Genomic DNA, 18,629 nt, shown 5'->3' on the forward strand with positions numbered 1-18,629 from the left:
GGAAAGAATAAATATCACAGCATGTTCTGGTTATGGGGGTTTTTGGGGGTTTCCCCATTGGCTTTGAGTGCCTTAAAAAAAAAAAAACGAAGAAAAATTTTAATGTATCAAAATGTTTGGTGTTTTCTACATGCAAAAATTCTACAGCTAGGCGCCTAAGTTTCCGTGAGGACGGTGGTCCCTAGTGTGCGGCTATTTCGGCCTGCTAGGTGGGGGCTGGCAGTAGACACGCTGGGGGGGGGCTGTCGTATTCGGATGTCGTCCTGTCTCTCTGCAGCTGCCGCTGTCAGTCCTCCTGCATGACTCAGTCTCTGTTACATCCGAATAGTAACCATAAAATGAGATATACTGTGGGAGCTACAGATATAGCAGAGGAAACGCTACCGACCACTTAGCCCCATCTGTAATATTAGGAAGCCTGATGGTATGTGGCCACTGAGTGGCGCTATTCTGCTTTCCTTATAGCTGAAAGGTAAAAATCCTCTGCTGCTGTGTGGAGGTGGTGAAAGGAGGACATAGGGGGGATTTCTTAAAGGGGTAGTTCACCCCCCAAAATTATTTTAAATCAACTGGTGCCAGTGATATTTGTAATTTACTTCTATTAAAAAAAAAAAAAAAAAAAATCAAGTCGTCCAGTACTTATCAGCTGCTGTATGTCCTGCAGAAAGTGGTGTATTCTTTCCAGTCTCAAGAGGTTTCCTATGTGGATTTGCTGATGCTCTGGACTGGAGCACTGTGTCAGACTGGAGAGAATACACCACTTCCTGCAGGACATACAGCAGCTGATAAGGACTGAAAGACAGGATATAGTGAGAATCACAGAATAGCATAAATACACCTTCATTTGGAATGCAACAATGTTCAGTCAAGGAGGAGTGGGCAGAGAGATTTTAAATAGGTGCAGGAGTTTGATTGGCAAACGGCAGTATCAGGTGGAGACAGTCTGGCCCTGTATATCTAGAGTCGGTGGCCATGCATGCACCCTGGTGGCCACTAGCCAGAGGTCTAATTGCAACAGGAGGCAGACACCAGCAAAGTACAGATTTGCTTTAAGGGGTGATTTTGTTCCGCATATTCTGTTGCTTTTCCCATCAAAGCTGATAAATACTGGACAGTGCCCAGCTCTCCTTCAATGGGAGCCCCCCATACACTTTCAGTGGCAGGCTGAAGGTGGATTTGGCTGACATTAATGTGTATGGCCAGCTTTAAAGGAATTGTCTAGGCTTAGAAAAATATGGCTGCTTTCCTCCTGAACCAGCGCCTCTCCTGTCCTCAGTTTGTGGGGTTTTGCAGCTCAGTTCAATAAAAATGAATGGAGCTGAATTGTAATACCACACACACCCTGAGGACAGGGGTGGCGCTGTTTTTGCCAGAAAGTAGCTGTGTTTTTTCTAATCCTGGATAATCCCCTTAACTTGGTTCAACAAAGATATTTTCCATACTGATTGGTTAGTGAAATGGCATGTTACCCTCCTACACTTGTATCTGTGATCAGAAAAGAAAATGTTTCTTGTCATTGGTGAAATGATTGTGATATAAGGAATATGTGTGATAGGAAACAGTCAGCAAACAGGCGCACCCTACGCAGCCTTACTAGGATTGTACTTTATATTCCCAGAATGCAAATCCCCAGTGCACTCTCTGTAGACTTTGACCGAGTAAGGCAGAGATGGGGAAGGTTCGGCCCTCCAGCTGATGCAGGACTACTATTCTCATCATTATAGACAGGTATATACCATAATTACACTGTATAAGGAAACTTAGTAATAAAGTGAATGTACCATCAGCTCTGCACATGGATAGAACAGCACCGCCCCTCTACGATCCGATTCCATTGATTCTAATTCATAGAGGGGCGGGGTTTCCTTCCACTGAGGGCGGACCGGCCCGCGGTTCCAAACATGGACCGCGGTACTAGCCTCCCCACACTGGCGCCATTCTATCCATGTGCAAAACTTAAAGCTAATGTACTGATGGTACATTCGCCTTAAAGGAGAAGTCCCACGAACAATAAAGTCGTTCCTCATGTCTTGTAGTGCCCCTCCCGGGTCCCATTCACAGCAGCAGGGGTCCTGCAGCTCTTCCAGCATCACCACCCTGGCTGAGTGATTGCCCACTCAGCCAATCAGTGACGGGGGCGGGACACCACCTCAGTCACTGACTGGCTGAGCGGGCAGTCGCTCAGCCAGGTACTTGGTGCCGCTGCTGGAAGAGCCAGGTACATGGCGGTAAATTCAAATCGCTGCCTCAGGAGCACTGTGGGCATTGCCTGGGCACCCAGATCACCCCCTTCAGCCTGTTCTGCCCACTATGCCTTTTCATACATACACAGTATCGGCGCTTGTAACCGCCCAAGCACTGGAACCAGTCTGTCTTGTACGTCAATATGCATAGTGGGTGGAGCGAGCGGAGGGCGGTGCTCTGGGTGCATGGGCCACAGCGCTCCTGAGACAGCAATTTGCATGTCTTCTTTGATCAAAATGCTCAAGAACACGAGAATGAACGGAAAATGTATAACAACAATGCCAACGTGAGGTAAAGAGCTGCTGGCGGATATCAGCAGGTTTGTGTATAGTATAGTTGCCCTTTAAAGGCCCAATAGCCAATATGGGATGTGGTGCTAAAGCAAAACCACCAATAAACAAATGCCAAACCCCTGAAAATTATACAATAGTATACAAATCTTATGTATAAAAAGTAGAATCAATACCACAAACAATGGTCCATGACTGATGATACATAAAACAAGAGAAATTCAAGTGGAAAGCGGAAATTCAAAGCCCCAATGACTTCTCTATTTTCTCTAGCGGAATGACATGTCAGTTCTTTGGGCCGAAAGCGGATCTGCAGTAAGTCCCGCCATTTGTAACAACATAGCAGAAATCCCTTTGAACTAATGGGACGTTGCTCTGTACATATTGTACGGGGGAATTTCAAGCGGAATACGTGTAAAATTAAGCCCGGATTCAGCTTAAAATTCCTCACCTATTGCTCAGTGTGAACATCCCCTAAACAAGTAAAAAGTCTTATGGTCGGGGAGGGTGAAGGTTCCCCATCCCTGCAGTAGGGAATGATAGCAGGTGCCATGCTGTGTATCACTCTCGTTCATGTATCACCGCTCTATGGTGTTTTCTGATGCTATAGCTGTAGCTGTTACTTGGTACCAGGGTTAGAACAATAGTGTATGTAGTGTCACCTGCATGACCCTCTGCCCTGTGCTGTTACATGCCCCTAGTTTACCCTAGTGCCCCTAGAAACGGATTGAGCCTTGACATATATATATGGCCGCTGCTGATACTTGACCCTCTCTGCCCTTCCATCCTACTGTGTGGCCTTTTCATATAACAAAGGGAATTCCAATTTATTGCCACAATAAACAAACAGAATGTATCGATGAAAGAAGCCGTTATTCCGTGAACAAACGTCAGCTATGTGCGTGTAGTCATGGAGAGACACCATGAGCGGGATCCCTCCGGTCAGAGCTAACCCGCTTCTACCACCCACATCTATAGTAGTGTACTGTGAATCACCCGCTAGAACGGGCTGTTCTGTCCAGGGAAGGGTCTCCAGCACTTTTGTGAGAAGTTTACATGTTACAAAGTTTACAAAGGCTGCACCTTTCTTATTTAGCACAAGCATTAGTACTCCAGTCAGACCCTGGCATAGTTTGTCAGCTTCTTTTTAGCCAAAATTGTGCAATGTTTATCATGGCCTATGCAACTATTGATTTATGCACATGGACCATGTCCAGAGCAGGAGAGGTTTTCTATGGAGATTTGCTCCTGCTCTGGACAGTTCCTGACATGGACAGAGATGGCAGCAGAGAGCACTGTGTCAGACTGGAAAGAATACGCCACTTCCTGTAGGACATACAGCAGCTGATAAGTACTGGAAGACTGGAGATTTTTAAATAGAAGTAAATTACAAATCTATTGAACTTTTTTCATTTCAAAGAAAATAACTTTTTGCTGGAGTACCCCTTTAAGCATATTCAAAAGCGGGGACAAAAAAGTTACTTTTTTTTTCTCAAACTAGTACAACATAAAACGAATCAAGAGAACATGTCGGTTTTATTGTAAGTTGAACGGCGTAAAAGAAGAACCCCAACTCTTATATACAGCAAAATAAACAATATGACAATATAACAGGTTAAGAAAATGTAAGTGAGTTACCCCTGTGTAAATGTAACTCTTATTTTGGTCGGATTCAGTACGTGTGAATCTGGCCTATATGTAACTGTAACTTAGTTATTTCATAGGGAATTCCATGTGTCTTCCCACATAAAGTTTATGCAAGCAGCTTCTTACCTTACCTTGTGTCTTTTTTCGTGTTTAAATAGCTAATATAAAACATTTCACACAATCTGAACATTAAAACGGCTTCTCACCTGTATGAGTTCTTTCATGTGCAAAAAGGGATGATTTAGGAGAGAAACATTTCCCACATTCTAAACATGAAAATGGTTTCTCCCCGGTATGTGTTCTTCCATGTTTAACAAGAGTTGATTTGTAAGGAAAACATTTCCCACACTCTAGACATGAAAATGGCTTCTCCCCTGTGTGAATTCTCTGATGAATTACAAGGTGTGATTTGCGCTTGAAACATTTCCCACACTCTGAACATGAAAATGGCTTCTCCCCGGTGTGAATTCTCTGATGAATTACAAGGTTTGATTTGCGCTTTAAACATTTCCCACACTCTGAACATGAAAATGGCTTCTCCCCTGTATGAGTATTTTCATGTGCAATGAGGGATGATTTCTGACTAAAACATTTCCCACATTCTAAACATGAAAATGGTTTCTCCCCGGTATGTGTTCTTACATGTTTAACAAGAGTTGATTTCTGAGGAAAACATTTCCCACACTCTGAACATTAAAATGGCTTCTCCCCGGTGTGCATTCTCTGATGAATAACAAGGTGTGTTTTCCGCTTAAAACATTTCTCACACTCTGAACATGGAAATGGCTTCTCTCCAGTGTGAAGCCTCAGGTTCGTTCTCGTGTGAGTTTTCTTACGTTCATTACGCATTCTATTACTTCTAGTTTGCTTAACAGTCTGTGATGAATCAGTAGAAAGGACTGGTTTACACTGATCAGATGACAGATCTGTGCTGTGAGGGGCTGGGGGTGTATCTGGGGTAATAGAATGTTCTTCATTTGTATCTTGTGTCATATGATCATCTGCTGTAAAATCTGAAGATATCTGACGTCCCTCTGGTCTCCTGGTACGGTCATCCGCTAAGGAGAAATCAGATTTTATTATTTTTAGTAATATAACCTTAAAGTGTCCCTGACATGGTAAGAGTCTAGACCAGTCTGGATCTGACCCAACCTACAAATAAGGTTATTATTATACTTTTGTTTTTTAAAATAATGGCCATTATTCATCGTTAAATGACGTCCGTCCAATAAAAAGTCATTTTGATGGGGTGTGAACGCAGTCCAATGCCGGTCATTTAAGGCTGATTTCCACAGTCCTTTCCAGTGTTGCCTTTTACTAAGGAGTCTCAAGTGTCCAGGGGACGTTTCCCAGCGGGGCCGGGGCCCCCCGGCCAGCCTGCTAATATACTCTTACTCACCACCTCTGTGGCTGCTTTCCTCCACCTACCCCTCAGTTCTCTCAAAATCTGAAATGTTTGCAAGGTTCCTTTAATGCTCCCTTAATCCTCTGATTTCATTGCTAATGTAACACGTCCATGGCCTCCGGTCCCTGAGGCAGCCACATTATGGGTTCTCCACCATGTTTTTCTGTATATGACTTTCATATAATATAATACTGCCACACTGCGCCCTCTGAATATTATACTGCCACACACTGCACCCTCTGAATATTATACTGCCACACACTGCACCCTCTAAATATAAAAGTGCCACACACTGCGCCCTCTGAATATAATACTGCCACACACTGCACCCTCTGAATATTATACTGCCACACACTGCACCCTCTGAATAGAATACTGCCACACACTGCACCCTCTAAATATAATATTGCTACATACTGCACCCACTGAATATAATACCACCACATACTGCATCCTATGAATATAATACTGCCACACACTGCACCCTATGAATATAATACTGCCACACACTGCATCCCTATGAATATAATACTGTCACATACTGCACCTTCTGAATATAATACTGCACCCTCAGAATATAATATTGTCACATACTGCACCTTCTGAATATAATACTGCAACGCACTGCCCCCTCTGAATATAATACTGCAACGCACTGCCCCCTCTGAATGTAATACTGCCGCACACTGCACCCTCTGAATACTGCCACATACTACCCCCCTCTGAATATAATACTGCTGCACACTGCCCCCCTCTGAATATAATACTGCTGCACACTGCACCCTCTGAATATAATACTGCCACATACTGCATCCTCTGAATATACTACTGCAACACACTACCCTCTGAATACAATACTGCCACACACTGCACCCTATAAATATAATTCTGCCACACACTGCGCCCTCTGAATACAATACTGCCACATACTGCACCCTCTGAATATAACACTGACACACACTGCACCCTCTAAATATAATACTGCCACACACTCCATCCCTATGAATATAATACTGCCACACACTGCACCCTCTGAATATAATACTGCCACACACTGCACCCTATGAATATAATACTGCCACACACTGCACCCTATGAATATAATACTGCCACACACTGCACCCTATGAATATAATACTGCCACACACTGCACCCTCTGAATATAATTCTGCCACACACTGCACCCTCTGAATATAATACTGCCACACACTGCACCCTCTAAATATAAAACTGACACATACTGCGCCCTCTGAATATAATACTGCCACATACTGCACCCTCTGAATATAATACTGCCACACACTGCACCCTCGACACACACTGCACCCTCTGAATATAATTCTGCCACACACTGCACCCTATGAATATAATACTGCCACATACTGCACCCTCTGAATATAATACTGCCACACACTGCACCCTCTGAATATAATACTGCCACACACTGCACCCTCTGAATATTATACTGCCACACACTGCACCCTCTAAATATAAAACTGACACACACTGCACCCTCTGAATATAATTCTGCCACACACTGCACCCTATGAATATAATACTGCCACATACTGCACCCTCGACACATACTGCACCCTCTGAATATAATACTGCCACACACTGCACCCTCTGAATATAATACTGCCACACACTGCACCCTCTGAATATAATACTGCCACACACTGCACCCTCTGAATATTATACTGCCACACACTGCACCCTCTGAATATAATACTGCCACACAATGCACCCTATGAATTTAATACTGCCACACACTTCACCCTATGAATATAATACAGCCGCACACTGCACCCTCTGAAAATAATATTGCCACACACTGCACCCTCTGAATATAATACCGCCACACACTGCGCCCTATGAATATAATACTGCCACACACTGCACCCTATGAATATAATACTGCTACACACTGCACCCTATGAATATAATACTGCCACATACTGCACCCTCTGAATATCATACTGCCACACACTGTGCCCTATGAATATAATACTGACACATACTGCACCCTCTGAATATAATACTGCCACATACTGCACCCTCTGACTACAGTACTGCCAAACACTGCACCCTCTGAATATTATACTGCCACACACTGTGCCCTATGAATATAATACTGCCACACACTGCACCCTCTGAATATAATACCGCCACACACTGCGCCCTATGAATATAATTCTGCCACACACTGCCCCCTCTGAATATAATACCGCCACACACTGCACCCTCTGAATATAATACTGCCACACACTGTGCCCTATGAATATAATACTGCCACACACTGCACCCTCTGAATATAATACCGCCACACACTGCGCCCTATGAATATAATTCTGCCACACACTGCACCCTCTGAATATAATACTGCCACACAATGCACCCTCTGAATATAATACTGCCACACACTGCACCCTCTGACTACAGTACTGCCAAACACTGCACCCTATGAATATAACACTGCCACACACTGCACCCTCTGAATATAATACTGCCACACACTGCACCCTATGAATATAATACTGCCGCACACTGCACCCTCTGAAAATAATATTGCCACACACTGCACCCTCTGAATATAATACTGCAGCACACTGCACCCTCTGAATATAATACCGCCACACACTGCACCCTCTGAATATAATACTGCCGCAAACTGCACCCTCTGAATATAATACCGCCACACACTGCGCCCTATGAATATAATACTGCCACATACTGTACCCTATGAATATAATACCGCCACACACTGCACCCTCTAAATATAATACCGCCACACACTGCGCCCTATGAATATAATACTGCCACATACTGCACGCTCTGAATATAATACTGCCACACACTGCATCCTATGAATATAATACTGCCACACACTGCACCCTCTGAATATAATACTGCCACACACTCCATCCCTATGAATATAATACTGCCACACACTGCACGCTCTGAATATAATACTGCCACATACTGCACGCTCTGAATATAATACTGCCACACACTGCACCCTATGAATATAACACTGCCAAATACTGTGACCTCTAAATGAAATACTGCAGCAGACGGGCCCCTGACTATATTTGAGAGAGTACGTGTGTGTTTATAGTCCTGTCTATTACCTGCTGATGGGAGGGGCTGCTGATCCTCCAGCATCACATCCTTGTACTGATCCTTGTGTCCTTCTACATACTCCCACTCCTCCATGGAGAAATAGACCGCCACATCCTGACACCTTATAGGAACCTGACACACACAATGGTCACACAGTCATCCCCCCCCACCCCTCCAGTGGTGTTACTGTATAATGTCCCAGCATTCCCAGCAGCCTCCTCACCTCTCCACTCAGCAGCTCCACCATCTTGTTGGTGACTTCTAGGATCTTCTCTTCCTCCATTTCCTCATGTATCAGGGGCCCCGGGATTGGGCTCAGGGTTCTTCCCCATCCTTCACACCCAGGGGCCCCACAGCGCCCACTAGAGGACTTCTTCACTACTGTGTAATCCTGTGTATGGAGAGACACATTAAAGGGAATCAGTCAGCACCTGGGCTGCAGGTGTGCCCCTTATTGTGTGTGGTACCTTTCTTATAGCCATCCGTGCAGTAGATTTTTCACATTCTTGCCCGTAACTTTGGATCCAAGTGTGGTGACCCCTGGATGATGTTGCAGCGGTGGGACGGCCGGTCACTTGCTAGATGGAAGTGTGACGCCACTCCTTGTGGTGGATGGCCAAGATACAGCCGGACCTTAGGGTCTTGTCACGTAACGCCAGTCCCTGAGGGGCACACGGGTGTGATGGCACGGCTGCTTTTAAGGTGTTAGGCCGGTTGTACCCTTTTCCCCTGTGATCGGTGTCGTGTCGGGTTGCTGGTTGATAGTGTAGTCATGGATGATATAGTAACAGGTGGCCAGAGCGGTGTAATGACCCTCCCGAATAGTAGGACCCGCCACCCACAGAAAGGGGAAGTGTCCCAAGGTTGCGGTATATATGCTGTGCAGGTGGTAGCAAATAATCACAGACTTAGTTGGTAACGTTGACAGGGTTTACTTCTTGTAAATGTGCAACAGGGAATTCAACTAATCTTGAGATACACTAGTTGATAGAGTTATACTGAGGTAGCGTAGTAGAGAGTTGAGTGCTGTGAGAGTCTCAACCCAAGTAGTAATGTGCTCTGCTGGGATGTTGGAGTGTAGAGAAGAATACTTGTAGAAGAAGAAGAACACAACCTGTGCCCATGTATTGACTTTTTCCTATAGTCTTCACACCACCTGATGCCCACCAGCTTTGGCTGAACCGTACTAATGAGTGACACAGGCCCCAGACCCTGTTACCTGGGATGAGTGGAATGGTTAGGATTTTCTAAGTACACCCATGCTGCGAGATAGAGTTCATAGACTTTATGTAACTTTGCTCCACCCGGATCAGTTCCTAACTCTTTGGCTCTTTTGCGGATACTGTCCTGCACTGTAGTTACTCCTTGTCCTCGGCGTCACACAGCTTGTTTGATGCTTCAAGAAAGAGGTTTGTAAGTGGACTCTGTCCCGTGTCCTAACCAATGCGGGGTACTGACTAAGAACTGCGGCTGTAGAGGGCACCTGGCAGAGGGCCAGGGCCCAGGTAAAACCACGGTGGAGAGCTATCTGAGCTGCGTTCTTTCTCCACCAAAGCTCAGCTTAGACTCCTCCTTCACCCAAGGGACTAACTTCCTAACCAGCGTGTAAGGTGCGCTGTGGTTAGGTGGAAAGAGTGCAACAGAAGAGGGGAGAGGTGATAGGACAGAAGAAAGGAAAGATCCTACTGGCTCACAGAATCTGGTACATACACATACAATAACCCTTTGAGACACTTCAGCCGTGCAGCTTCCATGCTTTAGTTATGCAATACAGTGACATCTAGTGGTCCTCTTTAGTAATACTGTAGCTACAATAAGACCATACAAAAGTACAGACTTTTACGAAGGGTGTGAATAGGAGCAACACGTGTAGTGGGACACCACACAAGTGTCAAAGAGGAATAGGGATGAGGCGTTTGTGTCGCACTTTGGCATGCCTCACCACCACTTCCTCCACCCCATTTGATTGCGGCCTTGTGACGTCATCTTCAGGCGCGCCCTGGATCTGTCCGGTCCTGAGCTCTCCTGTGTCCACAATCGTGCATGCGCCGTGGCGTGGATGAGCGGCTAAGGCACGCTGAGCATACCAACTGTGGGCACTGGCTTAGGCCGTCAGCACGCTTATGTCGCTCCTCCGCGCTACAGCGTTTGTGCTATTCCCTTGCCAGAAAGTCACCAGGTAGCAGGAGACCGGGCTACAATCAAACAGGGAGGGCCGGGTGGCAAACAGGAAGGAGGAAGTGGTGGTGAGGCGTGCCAAAGTGCGACACAAACGCCTCACCACTACTCCTCTTTAACACTTGGATCCAAAGTTACGGGCAAGAATGTGAAAAATGTACTGCACCAACGGCTACCACACACAAGGGACACACCTGTACTATACTGTCAGCACCTCGGCACCAGCCCATGTGCTGACTGATTCCCTTTAATAGCACTCCATCCATTCCCAGATTCCCTCACCTCTCCGATTAAATAGCCATTAAATACCTAATAATGATGTCATGATGACATCACTCCCAGAATCCCTCACCTCTCCAGTAAGCCGGCAGAGTATCTCCAGGGTGAGGGTTATTATTCTCTCCGCCATCGCGTTCCTGTCTCTCTCCATCGTTGATCGATCAATCAGGAAATCTCTTGCACATGAAAGATATCAGCACAGGATCTGAATGAAAAACAGATGAGACAAAGTAATGCTGCGTTTACACAAAACGAATATTGTGCGAATTCGCACGATAACGATCGAATTCGAACGATAATCGTACGTGTAAACGCTGCGAACGATCAAACGACGAACGAGAAATCGTTCATTTTGATCTTACATGTTTCAAAATCGTCGTTCGTCGTTCCCAAAAAATCGCAGATCGTTCCGTGTAAACAGTCGTTTAACCAATGTGTGAGATAGGTTTAAGTGATCGCAAAACGATTGCAGAGCGAATTTCCGTACGATATATCGTACCGTCTAAACGCTGACCGTTGTGAACAAAAAATCGTTACTCCGACATCGTTAATTGTACGATCGGGCCAATTATCGTTTCGTGTAAACGCAGCATAAAAGGAACACAGTAGGGTCAGGTCAGGTGGAAGTTAAAGGGGGAAACTGGATAAAATGTTTTCAAACCAAATGTCAGAAATTTCTACAGATTTGTATTCTATTTAAATTAAATGTCAAGCCTTCCAGTGCTTATCAGCTGCTGTATGTCCTGCAGGAAGTGGTGTATTCTTTCCAGTGTGATACAGTGCTCTCTGCTGCCACCTCTGTCCATGTCAGGAACTGGCTAAACTTGGAGTTTGCTATGAGCATTTGATCTTCTGGACAGTTCTTGATATGGAGAGAGGAGCAGGGAGCACAGTGACTGACTACTATATGGGGGCACATAGGGATCTAACTACTATATGGTGGCATTGTGGGACCTTAATACTACATGGGGGGCACAGGATGACATTAATATTACAAGGGGAAAAGGAAGACGTTAAAGGAGAATCGGACAGACCCTTCTTTTTTAGTAAGCACTGGGGAGGATAAAAGAAATAACATACTTTTACCTCCCCCGCTCCAGCGCTGGTGGCCGCATCATGCTATTCCGGTCCCCGAGTCCTTAGCTGCTCCCTGATCTGAGCAGGGACCAGGGTTGTGACGTTTCTGCTCTGCCAGTCAACGGCCGTAGTGGGGGACCGCCTTGCCCTCTGACTGGCTGAGCAGACCTCACACGTCACAATCCAGGTCCACACAGATCAGGAAGCGGGGACCGGAGCGGCTGTATGCGGCCACCAGCGCAGGAGAGAAGAAGGTATGAGCATGTTATTTCTTTTAACCTCCCCAGCACTTGCTAAAAAATGGATCTGACTTCTCCTTTAATATTACATAGTGGCCTAATCATATAAGGGGGCACAGAGGAACCTGTTATATGAGGGCAGAAGTGGGACATAACTACTATATGGGGGCACATTGTGACCTAACTACTAACTAGTTGCCTGAAGGCTGGCTGTGACCTGGACCAGGCCCTGCCCCTATCCTTAGGATAGGGGATAACTAGGTGATCAGTGAGAGTCATTGTCTATAAGGCTATGTTCACACAACGTAACTTTTCGTAAAAGTACGGCCGTTGTTGCAATCGGCAACAACAGCCGTACTTTTTACAAAAAGCTACGCTGCTAAGCCTTCTATGGGACCCCGGCCGGAGTGTATACACATAGTATGCGCTCTGGCTGGGATCTCTCGCGGCACCGCAAAGAACTGACATGCCAGTTTTTTGCGGCCGCTATTCAGTGAATATCGGCCGCAGAAAACTGACATGTCAGTTTCTCGCTGCGCCGCTAGGGATCCCGGCCAGAGTGTATACTATACTATACTAGAGTGTACTTCCTCAGAAGGCAGCACTACGTAAATACAGTAGAAATCATGGCCGTTGTTACAACGCCCGTGATTACTTCGGAACTTAAGTAGTGCGAACATAGCCTTAAGATGCTGTTCCAAAAGAGTATTTGAGGCAAGAAAGCAATCATCATGGCTGCCCCCTGTATCAGATGGAGAAAAAAAGAGAACCACTCCAAGGGTATACCCCCCTGTGAGTCCCTGGAAGTAACTGCACTATATTCACTTAAAGGTCTGCAGAGCTAGTATCTATGTCTATATGGTCACTGTATGGGGGGAATATTAGGGTATGTTCACATTTCGTTTTTGGACGCACGTCGGGCTACACGTCAGAAATCAGTGAAAAAAGGATGCCGCCGTGCAGCCCGGCGGCCACATTGACTTAAATGAGCAGGACGGAGTCATTATGTGACTGTGTTCTGCTCATTTGCCGGACGTACACGACTTTTGTACGTACACGTACACATAATGACTCCGTCCTGCTCATTTAAGTCAATGTGGCCGTCGGGCTGCACGGCAGCATCCTTTTTTCACTGATTTCTGACGTGTAGCCCGACGTGCGGCCAAAAACGAGATGTGAACATACCCTTAGCCTGCATATACAATGTTTTATTTAGTATCAGTATAGGGGCATTAGCCAGACACTGTGATCATACATGGTGGTATTATTTGTCCCTTGTATACTAGTAACATTGGTAATGTTTGTCACGGTATATAGCAGGGGTAGGAAACCTTGACTCTCATGATGTATTTGGTAACAGTATGACGGTAACATGTACGCTGATATTTGCCCCTTGTATACTGGTATTATTGGTAATGTTGGTCTTGGTATAAAGAGAATTGTTTTTGGTCACATTGAGATGGTGATATATTCAGTGATGTCCTTATTCTTTGCATAGAAGTATTATTTGGTAACTGTAGGGCGGTATTATTTAGCGGTATATTATAATACATAGATTGGTGTTTTCGAAGAGTTAAAGGGGTTGTTCACCAAAAATGTTTTTCTTTCAAATCAACTGGTGCTAGAAAGTGCCAGAGATTTGTAATTTACTTCTATTAAAAAAATCTCAAGTCTTCCAGTACTTATCAGCTGCTGTTTGTCCTGCAGGAAGTGGTATTCCTTCCAATCTGGAGAGCAGGAGAGGTTTTCTATGGGGATTTGCTGCTGCTCTGCACAGTTCCTGACATGGACAGAGGTGACAGCAGAGAGCAACGTGTCAGACTGGAAGGAAATAAACCACTTCCTACAGGACAGACAGCAGCTGATAAGTACTGGAAGACTGAAGTGTTTTTTTTTTTTATATAGAAGTAAATTACAAATCACTGGCACTTGCTGGCACCAGTTGATTTAAATTTTTATTTTTTGTTAACAATCCCTTTAATAGAATTGATGGAACTGGCACCAGTTGATTTAAAAAAAAAAGAAAAAGAAAAAAGGAGTGGTGTCATAAAGCAAAGACGTGTACCACATAGCTACGGTATATGTAAAGGAGAACACATCTGCTGTTTTTAGAAATTAGCTTACACCCCTGCACCATTCTTCTTCTCTATGCATCTGATCACTTCCTGGTTTCCTCTCTGAACTGTGACCCTGTGGTTGCCAGGCAACAGTGCAGACACTTTCCCACAATCCCCCTTGCTGCACAAATGAAAACCAACTGCCAGTACTAATGGGACAGATCATGTGACTGGGATTAAATTGAGCATGAATGACCTAATCTAGTGGATCCCGGGTAGGCCGTAACCAAGGGCAACAGGTTAGGAAACTAAGCAGCACTGGGGGGATTCACACACATCTATAGTTCCACCTGCAGAACTATACAGGGTACCTATGCTTACAGGACCTACTAATGTGGCACAGTCATGTGATCAATCACATGGCAGAGGGGAGGAGTCAGGGAGTCACATGGGTGTCAGGGTGTGTTCAGGGCTCTGCTGAGTTTGATAAAGTCATGTGTGTGGAGCAGAGCTGTGTATGTGTGTGTTATATATGCCTGCAGCCGAGTGCTGGGTGTAATGTACATGTAGCAGAGCTGTATGTGTGTAATGTACATGTAGCTGAGCTGTATATGTGTAATGTACATGTAGCTGAGCTGTATATGTGTAATGTACATGTAGCTGAGCTGTATATGTGTAATGTACATGTAGCTGAGCTGTATGTGTGTGTAATGTACAAGTAGCTGAGCTGTATGTGTGTAATGTACATGTAGCTGAGCTGTATATGTGTGTAATGTACATGTAGCTGAGCTGTATATGTGTGTGTAATGTACATGTAGCTGAGCTGTATATGTGTAATGTACATGTAGCTGAGCTGTATATGTGTGTAATGTACATGTAGCTGAGCTGTATGTGTGTAATGTACATGTAGCTGAGCTGTATATGTGTGTAATGTACATGTAGCAGAGCTGTATATATGTGTAATGTACATGTAGCAGAGCTGTATGTGTGTGTAATGTACATGTAGCTGAGCTGTATGTGTGTGTAATGTACATGTAACTGAGCTGTATATGTGTAATGTACATGTAGCTGAGCTGTATATGTGTAATGTACATGTAGCTGAGCTGTATGTGTGTGTAATGTACATGTAACTGAGCTGTATATGTGTAATGTACATGTAGCTGAGCTGTATATGTGTGTAATGTACATGTAGCTGAGCTGTATATGTGTGTAATGTACATGTAGCTGAGCTGTATGTGTGTAATGTACATGTAGCTGAGCTGTATATGTGTGTAATGTACATGTAGCTGAGCTGTATATGTGTGTAATGTACATGTAGCTGAGCTGTATGTGTGTAATGTACATGTAGCTGAGCTGTATGTGTAATGTACATGTAGCTGAGCTGTATATGTGTAATGTACATGTAGCTGAGCTGTATGTGTGTGCCATGTACATGTAGCTGAGCTGTATATGTGTAATTTACATGTAGCTGAGCTGTATATGTGTGTAATGTACATGTAGCAGAGCTGTATATGTGTAATGTACATGTAGCTGAGCTGTATATGTGTGTAATGTACATGTAGCAGAGCTGTATATATGTGTAATGTACATGTAGCAGAGCTGTATGTGTGTGTAATGTACATGTAGCTGAGCTGTATGTGTGTGTAATGTACATGTAACTGAGCTGTATATGTGTAATGTACATGTAGCTGAGCTGTATATGTGTAATGTACATGTAGCTGAGCTGTATATGTGTAATGTACATGTAGCTGAGCTGTATATGTGTAATGTACATGTAGCTGAGCTGTATGTGTGTGTAATGTACATGTAACTGAGCTGTATATGTGTAATGTACATGTAGCTGAGCTGTATATGTGTGTAATGTACATGTAGCTGAGCTGTATATGTGTGTAATGTACATGTAGCTGAGCTGTATGTGTGTAATGTACATGTAGCTGAGCTGTATGTGTAATGTACATGTAGCTGAGCTGTATATGTGTAATGTACATGTAGCTGAGCTGTATGTGTGTGCCATGTACATGTAGCTGAGCTGTATATGTGTAACGTACATGTATCTGAGCTGTATATGTGTAATTTACATGTAGCTGAGCTGTATATGTGTGTAATGTACATGTAGCAGAGCTGTATATGTGTAATGTACATGTAGCTGAGCTGTATATGTGTCATGTACATGTAGCTGAGCTGTATATGTGTAGTGTACATGAAGCAGAGCTGTATATGTGTAATGTACATGAAGCTTAGCTGTATGTGTACATAGCAGAGCTGTATATGTGTCATGTACATGTAGCTGAGCTGTATATGTGTCATGTACATGTAGCTGAGCTGTATATGTGTAGTGTACATGAAGCAGAGCTCTATATGTGTAATGTACATGAAGCTTAGCTGTATGTGTACATAGCAGAGCTGTATGTGTGTAATGTACATGTAGCTGAGCTGTATATGTGTCATGTACATGTAGCTGAGCTGAATATGTGTAATGTACATGAAGCTTAGCTGTATGTGTACATAGCAGAGCTGTATATGTGTCATGTACATGTAGCTGAGCTGTATGCAGGCCTGTATTTGGAGCTCATGCTGCCACAAGCACTTTTATGGGCTGATTCCCCAAACCAACCCCCCCCCCTTTGGTGTAGTTCATCCGACCCCACAAGGAAAAGGTTAGGTGGGAATTCACAGCATTGCAGCAATGCTGCTTAGGCTATGTTCACACACAGTATTTTTGCTCAGGATTTTTTAACCAAAACCAGGAGTGGTTGGAAAACACAGAAAGGCTATGCTCACACACTGTGGAAATTGAGTGGATGGCCGCCATTTAATGGCAAATAATGTCTGCTTTTTAAAACAACCGCCGTTGTTTTGAAATAATGGCCGTTATTTGCCCTTAAATCGCGGCCATCCACTAAATTTCAACAGTCTGTGTTTTCCATCCACTCCTGGTTTTGGTTGCAAAATACTGAGCAAAAATACTGTGTGTGAACATGGCCTAAGAGTGGGTTCACACGTACCGGCCTGCTTCTGTGGCTTCTGGCTCCCAAATCCACTGATTGACTGAGCCGGACGTCAGGATACCGGGAGCCACAGAAGCAGGCCGGAGCTCGGACAGGTAAAATATTCACCTGGCCGTAGCGGCTTAAGGGGGATGGGGCTTTACATACTTGCAGCGGAATAAAAATTCAGCTACGAGTATGTACACCTATTCAAACTGACAGTACAGGAATCAGGGCGGAACTCGCGGCGTGAAATCAGCTGCGATTCCGCTACGTGTAAACCCACCCTTACCCCTGGGGGAATTTAAATGTGTGTACTGTGTTCTGTATGGGTGTTGTTGTGACCCGGAAGCACTCCGGTTCACACAAAGGTCATATATCTATAGAAGTTCATTGATTTGTAAGTACCCTATGCCTGAGGAAGGCGCTCATGTAATATAGCGCTGAAACGCGATGTGTAAATAAAAGTTGGGTCTTTTGAAGTTTGGTCTTGTTGCGGCTGTAGCTGGCCTTCATATGGTCACCAACCCGATGTGTGATGGGCCGGGGATGGGTAAGTGCTGTCCACCGGATCACACACAGGAGAAGTTTTCTATAGGGATTTGCTGCTGCTCTGGACAGTTCCTGACATGGACAGAGGTGGCAGCAGAGAGCACTGTGTCAGACTGGAAAGAATACACCACTTTCTGCAGGACATACACCAGCTGATAAGTACTGGAAGACTGGAGATTTTCAAATAGAAGTAGTTTACAAATCTGTATAACTTTCTAGTACCAGTTGAGTTGCCTGTTATCAAATCATTACTGAATTTCCCATATAAACAGTGAGGGTTCCTACTAAGCAATGGACTATCTGCTGCGAATACAAAAAATCATCTCTTTGCCCACTTTGATGCCAGTTTCACCCGCAGAGCCTGGCTGGGATTCATCAATATGCTACACGTGGTCCATGCTGCTGGGTAGGTATAGTGAGAAGTCAGTGAACAATGGTCACTTAACCCTTTATAAACCTCAGCCACATATTAGTAGCGTCTGTGCGGACTTTCATATCAACTTTGATGCCCAGAATCACTTCTGTGTGTGTGTGTATATATATATATATAT

General features: G+C 44.5%; 1 protein-coding gene and 1 long non-coding RNA gene across 3 annotated transcripts in view; both read right to left on the minus strand.

The window, feature by feature from the left end:
* Positions 1–18,629, minus strand: part of LOC138772247 (uncharacterized) — a 334,081-nt gene that overhangs the window by 31,721 nt on the left and 283,731 nt on the right. The gene's annotated exons all lie outside the window — the stretch shown is intronic.
* LOC138772427 (oocyte zinc finger protein XlCOF8.4-like) lies at positions 4,071–14,703 on the minus strand. 2 transcript variants are annotated; one of them, XM_069952812.1, is made up of 5 exons: positions 14,607–14,703; positions 11,197–11,371; positions 8,933–9,100; positions 8,718–8,841; positions 4,071–5,239 (listed from the first exon to the last, which is right to left on the minus strand). In XM_069952812.1, the coding sequence occupies exons 3-5, from the start codon at positions 8,990–8,992 to the stop codon at positions 4,875–4,877; spliced, it is 549 nt and encodes a 182-aa protein (XP_069808913.1). In that variant the 5' UTR covers positions 8,993–9,100; positions 11,197–11,371; positions 14,607–14,703; the 3' UTR covers positions 4,071–4,874. The 2 variants fall into 2 exon arrangements, with proteins under 2 accessions (XP_069808913.1, XP_069808912.1); XM_069952811.1 differs by having other exon boundaries at positions 11,240–11,371; positions 14,607–14,702.

The sequence above is a fragment of the Dendropsophus ebraccatus genome, chromosome 14 (assembly GCF_027789765.1).
Source record: "Dendropsophus ebraccatus isolate aDenEbr1 chromosome 14, aDenEbr1.pat, whole genome shotgun sequence".
Classification (NCBI taxonomy): Eukaryota; Metazoa; Chordata; class Amphibia; order Anura; family Hylidae; genus Dendropsophus; species Dendropsophus ebraccatus.

Excerpts from the sequence above, each read along its gene's own strand:
- LOC138772427 (XM_069952811.1), bottom strand. The coding sequence starts at position 11,317 with ATGGAGAGAGACAGGAACGCGATGGCGGAGAGAATAATAACCCTCACC. Across the intron at positions 9,101-11,239 it reads TCTGCCGGCTTACTGGAGAG|GATTACACAGTAGTGAAGAA; the intron begins GTGAGGGATTCT and ends CTCCATACACAG. Across the intron at positions 8,842-8,932 it reads TGGAGCTGCTGAGTGGAGAG|GTTCCTATAAGGTGTCAGGA; the intron begins GTGAGGAGGCTG and ends TGTGTGTGTCAG.